Source organism: Microcebus murinus, chromosome 10 (genome assembly GCF_040939455.1).
Source record: "Microcebus murinus isolate Inina chromosome 10, M.murinus_Inina_mat1.0, whole genome shotgun sequence".
Lineage (NCBI taxonomy): Eukaryota > Metazoa > Chordata > Mammalia > Primates > Cheirogaleidae > Microcebus > Microcebus murinus.
This window is the reverse complement of record NC_134113.1, coordinates 84,634,833-84,649,904: the sequence shown is the minus strand read 5'-3', so window position 1 is coordinate 84,649,904 and position 15,072 is coordinate 84,634,833. Positions and strand designations below refer to the sequence as shown.

Genomic DNA, 15,072 nt, shown 5'->3' with positions numbered 1-15,072 from the left:
GTTTAAGTGGGAAGGGACTATTCAGTCATAAAGGAATGCACAATGCAAACACACAGATTTAGACAGGGGGTGGCAGCTTCAAACTGTGGCAAGTTAGCTAAAATTAAAGAATAAATGTTATGAGGAACAGTGGTAAAAGGTGGAAAATCACTAGATTGCATACCAGATTTGGACATGATTATCCAAGTAATGAGTCATAGAAAGTAGTTCCACCAACGTTTTAGAAAAAGGTCCTGAAAACAAAAAGACTGGATATGTTAGAAGAACATCTTAAAATCTAAGTTAAAGGTCATAGGTACCAAACTAAGAACAAAATAATTAAGTGGTAGATTTTAGAAACTGTTTTTTTTTCTTTTGTTCAGCATATTATGGGGGTACAAATGTTAAGGTTACATATTAAGGTTACAAATGTTAAGGTTACATATGCCCTTGCCTCCCTTCCCCCCAGAATCAGAGCTTCAAGCATGTCCATCCCCCAGACAGTGCTCATCGCACTCATTATGTATGTATATATCCGTCCCCTCCTCCCCCCTCCCACCTGCCCAACACCTGATGAATGTTATTCCTATATGTCCACTTAGGTGTTGATGAGTTCATACCAATTTGCTGGTGAGTACATACACTGGGAAAAAAAATCCTTTCTTCGATAAATGGTGCTGGGAAAACTGGATAGCCACATGCAGAAGACGGAAACAGGACCCATAGCTTTCACCTCTCACAAAAATCAACTCACACTGTGCAACAGACTAGAAACTGTTGGGGCCCAACAGAAAGGGGCCCAACCATATGAAGCAAATAAATAAGGAAAGAGAGACAGAAACTTGGGTTCCTAAGTCAATATCAATATCTTTAGTTTTAAAAGGGTGCAGAGAAGGAATGGGCACTCTTCAGCAGTGTAATATGATGAATTTAGTATGGGATACATTGCTTTGTATATAGGCCTGTAGGATATCCGGCTGTAGATATAGGTGACCTTTCTTTAAGTGGATAAATGTATTTTCTATCAAACTATTTCTTGTCAGATCCAAACCACCTCGACTTAATGAAAGTCTTTAAGTCTGACCATTGCCAGAGCTTTGTGTATATAAATTTATGATTTTAGGGGTCTTTAGGGTAGGGGACAGTGGCAGGGGTGGGAGAAAGGGAGAAGAGAAATTATCAAATGAGAAATCTTCCTTGATTTTTCTCAGATGAGGGAAATAGTTCCTTTGGGAACACAGATTCTGGTGAGTGGAATCTAAAGGAAAATTTTGAATATTCAATAGCAGCAGAGATTTCCAAGCAGAAATCTGGATCCATAACATCTCCAAAAAGAGATGAGGGAGGGGCATGTAAATCATTCAACAGTATATGCAAAAGTTAAATCATCTTGTTTTTTTTTTTTTTTTTTTTTTTTGAGACAGAGTCTCGCTTTGTTGCACAGGCTAGAGTGAGTGCCCTGGCGTCAGCCTGGCTCACAGCAACCTCAAACTCCTGGGCTCAAGCAATCCTGCTGCCTCAGCCTCCCGAGTAGCTGGGACTACAGGCATGCGCCACCACGCCCGGCTAATTTTATATATATATATTAGTTGGCCAATTAATTTCTTTCTATTTATAGTAGAGACGGGGTCTCGCTCTTGCTCAGGCTGGTTTCGAACTCCTGACCTCGAGCGATCCGCCCGCCTCGGCCTCCCAGAAAATCATCTTGTTTTTAATGAAATAATTTCAAATGGTATAGATACACAAAAAAACCTCTCGACGTATTTTTAATTGATGATGAAATATACAAAATGAAATAAGAGTTATTAAGGCGGTAAAGTCGAGGTCTTTAATAGCTTTACTAGTCTAATTACATAGTCAGATAAATGGACAGCAGACTCTCCAGATTCTGAGGTTATGAGGCCGTGAGGAAATTAGACGCCAGTTCCGCACCCGGCGTTTTGGTTAGGGAGTCAGCGTGAGTCTCAGGGAAAGACATCTGGCTGAGAGTTAGGAAATCTGGATTCTAGCCTTTGCTCTTTTACAGAAAACTTTGTGACCTTGAGCAAGTCACCTAACCTTCTGTTTTCCCCACCGTACAATGAAAAGATCCTACTATGCCTGTCTGACTTCTGTCAGGTCTATACTTTTCTGATTGTCTTTGTATGGTGGGTGGTCCCTGTCACCCCAGTATGACAAGCGATGTGATATGTCACAGAACATGATTCCTTCAAGTCAATGCTTTTCTTCAGGTCCTGCGGTTGATGTACTGACCAGAAGCAATGGATAGAATAAAACAGATCTGAGTTCAGAAATGGACACAGATAAGCAGTTTATTGCTTGACCCCCTTGGCCCTAAACTTCCTGCCTCTCCTTGAACGCAACCTATTAATAGTAGAATGACTCTCTCACTTATTTAACAACTAAGAGCAGTGTTATTTCATATGAGTTAATGTTGTTTCTTGTTCTATTTCTCTACTTCCTCAGCTGCCCATCCATCCACATCTAAATCACCACATTTACCTGGGGGCAGGTACTTGCTTATTCCTAGGTGCCAAATCCAGTGGTGTTTGCCAGTCCTCATGACACTAGCCCTTTCTCTGCTCTTTTTGGCACTGGCTCCTCCCCTTACTGGACCCTGTCCTGCTCTGGCTGTGGTGTGACCACCCTCTCATGTTTCTCCTCAGGCTTCTCTAAGGTCCTCCTTTCTCTGTGCCCTTCTCTGGCTCACCTCAGGCTGCCCCTACTGTGGAAACATCTCAGAGGTCCAGTCTGGGTGGTCCATGACTATTCTCAGGATGCATATTCTCCCTGGGTGCTCACATTCTTTTTTTGGTTTTTCATTAAAAAAAAAAAGTTTTGTTGAGATATAATTCACATTCCATACTATTCTCCTATTCAAGTGTGCAGTTCAGTCATTTTTAGTGTTTCCACAGATATGTGTAACTATCACCACAGTCAATTTAGAACATTTTCATCACCTCAAAAAAGGAGATTCCAGATCCTTTAGGTATTACCACCTAGTCCCTCATCCTTTCCAACCCTAAGCAACCACTAATATACTTTCTGTCTGTATAAATTTGCCTATTTGGGACACTTCACTTAAATGGAATCATATGCTATGTGGTCTATTGTGATTGGCTTCTCTCACTTAGCATGGTGTTTTCAAAGTTCTTCCATGTTACAGCATGGGTCAGTATTCATTCCTTTTTATTGTTGTATAATATTATGTCGCATGAATATACCACATTTTATTTATCCATTTGTTAGTCAATGTCTATTTGGGTTATTTCCACCTTTGAGATGTTAAGAATATCACTGTTGTGAACATTTGTGTACAGATATTCATGGGAACATAGGTTTCCATTTCTCTTGGGTATATACTTAGCAGTATATATTCATTTCTAAGGTTTTTTTTTGGTACCATGCAGGTTCACTTCTAAGTCTGCACCTCTATCATAGACTCCTTCAAACCTCGAGCTTCAGATAAATATGGACATACCTGGATATTCTACCAGTAGCTTCAAACAAAAAATATACCCCCAACTGAGCTGACCTTCCTCTCCAAAATTACTTCCACTCCCTGAATTTGTTATGCCTACCCATGCCAAGCACATACCTACCTGTTTTTCCTGCCTCCTCCCTCTTTCTGTCTGCCTGTCTTCAGTCCACACTCTATCTTGCCAATTTGTCATCTTTGTTTTCTTCACCTATCCACTCAATTCCTCCCCTCATCTGCCCTAGTTCAACAACTCCCTCCTCTATTACAGCAGCGGAACTATTTTCCTTGGCTTTAGTTTTATCATTTTCTCATCCAAAATCTGCATAGTCACAAGGGCAATCCTTCTAAAACTTAAATCTGAACCTGTCACTTTCCTGCTTAGACTCTTCGATAACTCAGCACTACCCAGAGAATTAAGGCCAGCTCTACAGCATGGCCCCTCTCTCATCACTCCTCTTGCCAGTTCGTGTTTGACACTTCAAGCTCCAGTAGCTTTGCAAATGTGGTTTCTGACATGCCCTACCCTGCTTTTACCCTATGTAAATTTATGAATACTGCACCCTGTCCATAATGCACCTGCCTTCTCTCCTTCACCATCCACTGGCCACCCCTCTTCTGACTCTGAGCAATTGATAGTCATCTTTTACCATCCATGGACCCTCCTGTAGGAGGCTCTCCCTTACCCCCATCCTCTCTTCCCACACCATGCAGAGTTGAGTGCCCTTCCTCTGTGTTCACATAATACCCAGTAACTTTTTATCCATATATTTCCAACATTCTATTCTTTCTGCGGACTGAGAAATCTCTGACAGCATGGACAGTATTTTATCCCCAGCATCTAGAGCAGTACTTAGAATATAATTTTTGTTAAATGAATATTATGTTGCCCTATTTCTGATCACTACAATAACCCAACCCATAGATATTTCTAAAACATAGCCCTTTGGGCCACTTTTCTGAACATGAATACCAGAATGTTCAGCTCTTCCTATTTTATCTAATAGGGCCTTCTCCCCAAACCACAGCTCTTGCTTACTCATTCACCCAAGCATTTTGCTTTCTCTAACATTTTATTACATGCTTATCCTCCAGTACCAGCAGCGTTAGGGAGAGAACCCAATCTCTTTCTTGATACCAGGTTCTTAGAACACACTATATTTGAGTCCTTATGTAACAGAGATTCTTTTTTTTTTCTCACCTCGATACAACCATATGGATTCCTCATTTACATTCCTTGAGACTTATCACAATTGCCATCCAGTTAGCATATATCCTTTCTTCCCTCGAATTGCCATAAAACGTAGAGTCTTATATGCATGTGCCTTATAATACCCAACCTATAACCACAAGTGGAAGTAGTTCTCTGAGTAAGCTGACAGAATCATGGATACCCACACTGGGCCCAGGGACGCCTTATGGGTATGACTGTGGGGCATGGATACCAGGGACATTTACAACAGCTCCCTGAAGTAGGGTCAAACCATGAAGCCACAGTACGAACCGTGGTGGCCAAGTGTACTTGGAGAAGGATGGATATATGGAACAAAAGAAGTCAATATCTAAATGTGTAAGGAGGTATGAGTTAGAAGGTAGAGTGACCGAGTCTGAATATTTTCCTGCACTCCGGAGGAAAGATTCCATAATTTTTTGGTGGTGCTGTTCTTAAAATCAGAAGTGTATTCTTAAGGCTTAGGCAGGAATGTGACAAAGTGGTGTCATGGCATATTCAGTGTTGATATTTGAAATAAATCTCCTGGAACATTCCATTAGAAAGAAATGTGAGACCAAAGCCAGGCTTAGTCAGCCACAGCCACAGAAGGGGAAAGAGCAGAGTCGAGTATGTGCCATTACTAAAGCACAGTAATGAAGTTCAGCTTTGGGACACTGTGTATTTACTGTTCCCTGTTTAGTTGTTAATATGTGTGTCTTTTTTCCTCAATTAGACTTTAAGTTTTTTGAAAGTAATAGATGCTACTTGTATCTTCCATAATGCATGGTGCTCAGAAATATTTTAGAGCAAATCCATTAATACATAATTTGTAGTACTTTTCTGTGTTAAAAGGTAGAACAAGAGGCAACTGGGAGAAATTTCAATATTTTTTATCAGTGGCTCAAGGATCAGTAGATATTTAGCTTCATAATCCATGAAAAAATGCAATTTGATATATGAACTCACTTATGTATCAGAGATAAAAATTATTTCCCAAGTGAAATATATGAAATAATTTATTATAGACTGTGTGCCAGGGCACTTTGGTATTTTCATCCACTATCTTTGGTTTCCTCATCAACCCTGCCATTTACTTAGTATCAACATAAAATTGTACTAGCTCATTAAATGCTATTTGAAAATATTTGTGCACATAAAGAGTAACATGTAACCTGCTAGTAATAGATGCCTTTCCCTCTGGGGGCCGGAAATTAATCTTTCATGATTAATCTTTGTCAAAAGAGAAAATTTACTGTAATATTACTTTTACCTTATATATTACATTTTTTTATCATGTTGAGTAATAATTAATACATTATAACAAAGGTTATATAAAAAAGAATTGCAACAGATTTTAGCCATTATGGAATGAAATTACTAAAACTTTTTCAAATAAATAAGAACTCAAATAGATTAAACTGCATTTCTAACTGTTAACACACTCTACTTCACCATGTTCCTTAATTTTCTCTGAAATTCCTGTCTGACATAATTCAGCAAAGAAAATTAAATTCCGTGATTTTTTATATGTTAAAATGAAAAAATGTATGATTACCTTAAGCAAATATATGAAGCCCTAAAATATACAGCTCATTTACACAGTTTGAAACTATCCTTTATTGTTAACCATTATTTTATTTACTAGAATCAGGCTATCAGTGAAAGATGGTTTAATGGAAAACTCATTGACTCAGGAAAAAAGAAAGCATAGATTCTAGAACTGTCTATAAATCTGAACACTGAATCAAAGCAACAATATTCTATTTGGTTATATACTAGAAAAACAAGTTTTTATCAGAGAATATTTCACTCTCATGTCTACAAAATGATTCCCAGATTTACAAATTTCATAAATAGAGACCAGACTAACATAGTTTAACTCTTTTATTTTCCCAAGTGATTTCACGAAAAAGTTAGAATCATCTTTAAATCTCATCATTTCATAATAGAAAGACCTTTTAAAACTGAAATGTAGAAAGGATTTAATTGTAGCATTAATCAAAAATGTAATGAATTTAGCTTTCTGAAAAGTTTATACATTTTATTGTTTTTTTCATTTTCCCTCAGACAACATTACAGATGACTAATCTGTACCATTTGTATAAATAATTGGCCAAATGTCATGTATACTTAAATACTAAATCCAAAATTTAATGATTCTTTTAAAAATTATTTTAAAATAATAAATAACACAGAAAAAAATAAAAGATATTCTTTCATTTCTAAAAGCCTAAAATAGAGATTATTAAATTAATAATGCATTTTGAGGTATCTTCAATACATAGTAAATCATTTCTTTGTTTCAGATTGATTTTCCAGCTACTGGGTGGGAGCATATAAAACCTGATTATGAAGAGACAAGAGCTCATCTTGAAGAACCACCAAAAGAGTGTTTAAAACATATTGCCAGACTTTCACAGAAACAATCTCCCTTATTGTAAGTGACCCAGGTCGTATGAGTGAATTTTGCCTGCTGTTTATGATGGTGACCTAGTCTTGTGAATGAATTTTGCCTGCTTTTTATGATGGTAATCTAGTCTTGTGAGTTAATTTTGCCTGCTGTTTATGATATCATCAATCATACTTAAAGGACACATATCTTCAAAGAATGAGCCTTCCTTCCCATATAACTCTTTTCATTTCCTAATGTCACGCTTCTTGAATGATCAATTGATGTTTAGGAAGTAAATAAGTAATTTTGTATGCTTTTAAAGATTTTTTTTCCCTGTGATATTTAGCAACTTTAACTTTAGACTAAAAAAAAGCAAAAAGATTGGAAATCATTCAGTTCAAAATAACAAAGCCTAGAGTGATTAGATAAATATCATCATATAGCATTGATAAACCATTGCTTAATCATCCTTCAAGGAGGCAGGAAATTGTTTTAGTCAACCGGAAAAAGCAATATTTAGTTATCATGGCAGAATAAAAGAAGCACAAAAATAAATCATATTTAAATAGCACTAAATTAGTGACTAAGCAGTACTTTGTACAACAGCAATTCTCTGAATAAAACCGAAATCCCAGGAAGAACTGTAAGGGAATTAGTGTCATTTGGACTTCCTGCTTGGCAATATGCAAGTCACAGCTGGTTGTGCTCATTAATAACATGCCAAAGGCATAAAACTAAGAAAGTAACTTATATTGTTATAAGATATATAACATGATAACATTTTGTTTTGAGAGTGAGAAATTATTTAAAAGTTTTGAACGGGGGAAATATGTGATCACAAGACTCTTTTTGAGTGATCCCTTTGACTTCAAGTTGAAGAATGGATTGTACGGCGGTGAGAGTAGAAACAAGCAGCACAGCAAGGAGGTTAATGGATCATTTTAGGCAAGAGCTTGTGATGGCTGAAACGAAGATGATAGCAGTGGACATTGATGGAAGTGGCTAAAATTGGGAGAAATATTTTGGAAGTTGAGGAGACATGACTTGAGGTTTCATTGGGATTAGGGAGGAAGTCAACTGAGAAACCAGGGAATCAAAGCTAAGTCAACGGAGATTCCAAGGTTTTGAGCTGATCATCTGGGCAGCTGTTAAAGTCATTTTCTGGATGGAGGAATCCCATCCTGAGGCACTGAGTGTGATCAAGAGTTTCGTTTTCAGTCATCTTGTTACTGCCCTGCTCAATAATTTCAATGCATATTACCCTTTTCCTCATTCACTTAAAGCCAGTGACATCAGTCTCTCTCATATATTTCACATCTGCTAGTCCTGCTCCCATCTGAAGGCCTTTTATGTGGTGTTCCCTCTGCCTGAAATGCTCTTTCCTAAGTTCACATGACAAAATCATCTCATCCTTTAGGTTTTCACTTAAATGTCATCTTCTAAAAGAGGCCTTTTTTGACCATGGCTAATGAAGTCTTTCTCCCTTTACTCTCTACCATATACCCTTTATGTGAACACAGCTATTATCCTGCTCATTCAAGTGTCTGTTCCTTATCCCCCTCATTAATGTGTAAGAACTGGGAAAGCAAAAATCCTATTTTTGGCTATCTTGTTTATAATTATGTTTCCAGCGCTATAAAGTGTGGTCCCCAACCACCGGACCATGGCCTGTTAGGAACCAAGTGCACAGCAGGAGGTGAGCAACACAAGGGAGCAAAGCTTCATCTGCATTTATAGCCGCTCCCCATCACCTGCATCACCGCTTAAGCTCCGCCTCCTGTCAGATCAGCAGCAGTATTAGATTCTCATAAGAGCGTGAACCCTACTGTAAACTGTGCATGCAAGGGATCTAGGTTGTGTGCTTCTTATTATAATCTAATGCCTGATGATCTGAGGTACAGCTAAGGCAATGCTGCCAGCAATGGGGAGCAGCTGCAAATACAGATTATCATTAGCAGAGAGGTTTGACTACACAGAGACCATAATAAATCAATTGCTTGCAGACTCATATTAAAACCCTACCAGTGAGTGGCAAGTGACAATTAAGCTGCAGGCTTTATGGTGGCAAGTGAGAAACATACTTTGGGTGTCACTCCCATCACTCCCAGATGGGACTGTCTAGTTGCAGGAAAACAAGCTCAGGGCTCCTGCTGATTCTGCATTATGGTGAGTTGTATAATTGTTTTATTATATCTAACAATGTAATAATAATAATAGAAATAAAGTACACAAGAAATGTAATGCACTTGAATCATCCTGAAATTATCCCCACTCCCTAACCCCCATCTGTGGAAAATTTGTCTTTCATGAAACTGGTCCCTGGTACCAAAAAGATGGGGGACTACTGTGATATGATGTGCCTGATAAATAATAAGTGTAAAACAAATATGCTATAAGGACTGAATTGCCCTTGCATAGCTTTTGGAATAAAAGGTAACCTTAAGAACTGGAGAAGGTAGAAGTTTCTCATAGTTCTCGTGAGATGTATATTGACAATCCATTGTCATACTAGACTACTGTCATCTTAAGTAGGTGAAACAGCTTTTTTTAAATCTTACTCAAAACTATAAAGTCTTACATTTAACATCTGTGTCACATAAAAAAGGCTAATATATTTTTAATGAGAGATGTTTTGCATATGAAAAAGATGCAATGCTTTGAAATTTTGAACATGTTCAAACAAAAAAGGTCAAAACTAATAAATAATAACCACAGTAACTATCATTAAATATTAGAAGTTTGTGTGTTTAAATTAACCTCAGGGAATTCTACTTGTTGCATACTTCAGTTTCTATTTAAGTTAATAATATACATAAAATAAGCATCATTTTCCTCTGTTTTACCCACACAAACACAATTATTCATGTTAAGTACAGTACCGCACAGTTTTTTTCTAGACCACGAAAACAGATGGAGGACAGCTTTCAATGTGGTAAAACTTACATTAGAATCAGAATAACCTCAGTTTCCAAATACCACATTTTATCATTTAGTTGGTGGCTTAATTATTCCTTCTTTCAAATTCATCAAACAACCAAAAGAGGGCTTTCAAATATGAACAAGACCCCAGAATGGAAGATACAAAAGCATTTTGTTTTGAAAGAAATGAATGCTTTTCCTTCTAACATAAAGAGTACCTAGTATTAGACTAGTATCCCTTACTTAAAGAATTATAACAACAACAAAAAATAAATTTGAATTATCTGTTTTCAGAAATTGAACAAAGGGCTTGAGGTAAGCCTCATGATTCAAGTGTTTTTCAGCCTGAAAACACTTTCTACACCTTGTTCGTCCTGCAAGGTTCTGGGAAGGAAAACCAAAGAAGAATATGCAGGTCTTCCTGAGATTTAAGAAAAAAAGAAGAAGAAAAGGCAGAAATCAGAGTCCAATGAGGTTGCTTAAAATCTTTAGAGATTTTAAGGGAACAATCTTTCCCCAGTTTCATTACTGGGGAAAAGGAAGATGGGCAGAATAGGAGCTACAGAAATCTGTTGTGAGGTCTCCTTAAATATGGACTTGAGTACTAAGCTACTCGTGAGCAGGTAGAGATTTTCCAGAGCCTGGATGAGAATCGGTACAGAGGGTGTAAATAAAAGTAGATGTGAAAGGTTGTGCAGTGCTGGAAGACATAGAAATTCTGACCAGTTAAGAATATAGAAAGCTCACAAAACATCCCAGACATGTAATAAAGAAACCAGAAAAATGCATGTTAGGATTAAGTCTACTCTAGCCCTGGATTTGGAACTATATTAGTCCCAACCTAACAAATCATAAAGGCAAGTCTCAAAAAGATCAAGCTGATCTTCTAATAATTAAACTGGCTACTAAAATATTTGAAAGCTTTAACACCCAAAAGATAACAGAATGCTGACTCTCAACAACAATAGCATTCTAAATGTCTAGCATGCAACCAGTAATTGGAAAAATTATTGGGAAGAATCAGGAAAATATTAGCATAGCCTAATTTCTCAGGGGAAGCAATTCATAGAAACAGATTCAGAGAATTTTCAACTGGCAGATAATGATTTCAATACAGCTATTATAAAGACATTTAATGATGTTTTAAAAAGATATGCATGAGTGAACAAATGAAGAGTCTCAATAAAGAAATGGAAATTTAAGAATCGAAAACACAATATCTAAAATATTTGATTTAAAAAATATCATTGAATGGGTTTAATAGATTGCTTAATGCAGAAAAAAAAGGAGTAAGCTTAAAGACAGAGAAATAGAAATTATCCATGTTGAGATACAAAAAAAAAAAAAAAAAAATCCTGAAACTAATGATAAAGCCTCATGACCTGAAGGACAATATCAAGCAATATAAGACACAGGTACATCAGACACACCTGGAAGAGTGAAGTGTTTAAGCAAAAATTAATTTAAAAGATAGCCAAATTTTACAAATTTAATTTAAAAAATCAACTTATAGGTATATAAAGCTTAGTAACGCCTAAGCAAACACACACTCACACAGACACATACACACAAGGACCACCTACATGCATTATAGTCAAATTACTGAAAACTAGAGATAAAGATAAAAACTTAAAACATCAGAAAATGATGAAAAAATTGCATATAAGGAAACTACTGTAATATGAATGTGACAATATTATGTATAATATTAACTTCAAGCTTCTCATCAGAAACAGAGCAAGCTAAAATATAGTAGAATATTATCTTTGTGTGTTAAAAAAGGGAAAGAAACTTTACTTAGAGTTCTAGTAACAGTAAAATTATATTTCAAAAATGAAGACCAAATGGAGACATTTTCAAGAAAATGCAGCTGAGTTAATCTACTGTCAGTTCATCTGTCCTATAAGAAATCTTAAAAGAAGCACTTCAAGCTGGAAGAAAATGATACTAGATGGAAACTCATAACTTATTCTTAATCTATAAGAATAAATGAAAAGCACCAAAAATATAAAACAGGTAGATAAATAAAAATGCTTTTATTTATATATTTATTAATTTTTTAAAAAGTGGTTAACTAGCACCAGATATATTCTCCAGCAAACTGGTATTAACTGAGTAGCACCTAAGTGGACACATAGGTACTACAGTAATAGGGTATTGGCCAGGGGGGAGTGGGAGGGGGCGGGTATAATACATACATAATGAGTGAGATGTGCACCATCTGGGGGATGGTCATGATGGAGACTCAGACTTTTGGGGGGAGGGGAGGAAATGGGCATTTATTGAAACCTTAAAATCTGTACCCCCATAATATGCCGAAATAAAAAATAAAAATAAAAAAAAAGTGGTTAACTAAAGCAAAGTGAATCACAATATATTGATTGGTTTATGATACATAAAAATAAAATTTATAATGATTTCCATAAGAATGAGAAATGTAAAAATGGAAGTATGTAAGGCAATATAATATGAATTCATGGTTGATTGTAATATGCTGAAACAGAATATTCTAATCTCTAGAAAATCCATATCCCCCCAAATTTTAAGAATACATTTAAAAGTCAAGAAGAAGACAAAAATGAACTACAAAAAAAATACTCAATTCAAAAGGACACCAAAAAAAAGGAGGAAAATAGTCCAAGAACTGGTTTGAACAAAGAAAAACTAATAGCAACACAATGAGTAAAACCTAATCATATCAAGATGACATTATGTGGAAAAGAACTAAAAATGCCAATTAAAAGGTAGAAATTGTCAGCCTACATTATAAAAGCAATATCTAACTTTATGCTGTTTGTAAGGCACATATTTTCAATATAAACAATTAGAGTAAAAGTAAAAAAATGAGAAGATTTACCAGGAAAATTATGTCAACTTGATAGACTTGAAAAAAAAATCATTTGATAAAATTCATCTCAGTTATGATAAAAATTCACAAATCTGGAAATAGAATGGAACTTTCTCAACTTTGAAAAGTGATCTATGAAAAATCTATAGTTAATATGTTAAATCATGCAAGAATGAATACATTTCCTCTAAGACTGGAAACAAAGCCATAACATCTGCTCTAAACATTAATCTTTAATGTTATGGTAGAAGTCCTAGCCAATGTACTCTGTGAAGAAAAAGAAATTTTAAAAATGTAAAAAAAGAAAGAAGTAAAACTATTTTCATATAATGTGTTTATGTAAAGGTCATAGTATTTGAGATCAACGTACAAATTGTAATTCTATTCTAGTAAAACATAGAAAATAAATTATATTTTGAAATTTTATTTATTATGTTCAAAACCTCTACATTAAAAAGTACAAAGTTTTTGCTGAGGGAAATTAAAGAAAACCTAAATAAATACAAGACTATCCTATGTCCATTGATTGGAAGACTCCTGTTATTAAGATGACAATTCTCTCCAAACTGATCTGTAAATAAAATGTAATCCCAATGAAAACTTCAGCAAGATTTTATAGAAATTGAAAAGCTGATTTCAATATTTATATGGAAATGCAGAAGACCTAGAATAGTCAAAGCAATCGTGAAAAAGAAGAATAAAATTTGATTTCATGACTTATATGAATTCATGTGCTATAAATTTTCAGCAATTAGAATAGTGTTGTATTGGCCCTAAGATAGACAAATAGATGTATGGAATAGAATACAGTGCAGAATAGAGAGCCTTGAGCCCCATTTGCATATTCAATGTATTTTTGACTAAGCTGCCAAAGCAATAAATAAAAAAGGTATTTTCAGCAAATGGACAAATAAATGTCCTTATAAAAAATAAAGGAACTAATGTCTACCCCATATTAATAAAAATTAATGTAGCATGGTTTATCATTCTAGATATGAAATCTAAAACTACAAAGCTTTCAGAAGAAAATCAGGGAATGAATATTAGGTTTTAAGAATATTAGGCAAAGCTTTCATAGACAAAGAAAGTAATAACTATAAAAAATTTATAAATTGGACATAATCAAAATTTAAAACTATTCAAAAAAAGGCACCATTAAGAAGATGAATAGGCAAGCCACATTCAGAGAAAAATATGTGCAAAACATTTACATGACAAAATTCTTGTATGCAGAGTATATAAAGAAATCATGCAAATGAATCCAAACAATCCAACTAAAAAGTAGAAAAAAGACTTGAGTAGGCATTTCAAAAAGGAAGATATAAGGAAATAGTGTATGAAAAATTGCCTAGACATCAGATATATGAAAATTAGAATCACAATGATATATGACTATACACCCATGAGAATGGATAATATTATATAGAAAAAATCAAGAGTTAGCAAGAAGGTGGTTTCAATGGAACTATCATACTCTGTAGGTAATAATGTAAAATTTTACAACTACTTCAGAAAATACTTTCACAGTTTCTTCTAAAGGCAAACACCTGATATATAACCTGGTCATTCCTCTCCAAGTTATTTCCTAGGAGAAATGAGAAATACATCCATACAAAAATGCACATACGAATGTTCATAGCACCTTTATTCATAATACTCCAAAAAGGAAACAACACAGATGTCCATCAAATAGGAGAATGGATGGCAAATTGGGGTATATTCATACAAAGTAGTAATATTCATTAATTAAAAGGAATGAACTCTGGTATACTCAACAATATGGATAATTTCTAAACATTATATCTAATGAAAGAAGCTATAAAGGTATTTACTCTATGATTCCATTTATGAGGTTCTAAAAAAGGTAATATTAATCTAGAGCAAAAAAAAGTCATTCCAGTGCTTGCCTCTGATGACAGGAAAAAAACTGTTTAATGTCTTGATAGGGGTATGGTTGTTATCTGGTATGTGCATTTGTCCAAATTTATTGAACTGAATTTGTGTATTTCCTTTCACGTAAATTATGCTTCAGTAAAAGAAGAGGAAAGCATTGTTTAAGTGTTGGAGAAAAAAGGAATTTAATCAGAACAAAATTTGCTTTAGTAATTTTATTATGGATATTTTGTCTTCTGAGGGTCTTTTGGTGGGAAAGGTGGTAAGAAAACATATGAAAAGAACCTAAACATACCTTAAAAATCATCTATAATCCAATCTTTTCATTTTACAAATAAAGATGGTTTCAA

The 15,072-nt window shown here is 35.1% G+C and overlaps 1 protein-coding gene across 2 annotated transcripts in view; it reads left to right on the top strand.

The window, feature by feature from the left end:
* PIK3C2G (phosphatidylinositol-4-phosphate 3-kinase catalytic subunit type 2 gamma) overlaps positions 1-15,072 on the top strand; it is a 388,390-nt gene that overhangs the window by 152,386 nt on the left and 220,932 nt on the right. For both annotated transcript variants that reach the window (XM_076007629.1, XM_076007630.1), the window contains one exon: positions 6,977-7,107. In XM_076007629.1, coding sequence (XP_075863744.1) covers positions 6,977-7,107 — 131 coding nt within the window. The remainder of the gene's footprint in view (positions 1-6,976; positions 7,108-15,072) is intronic.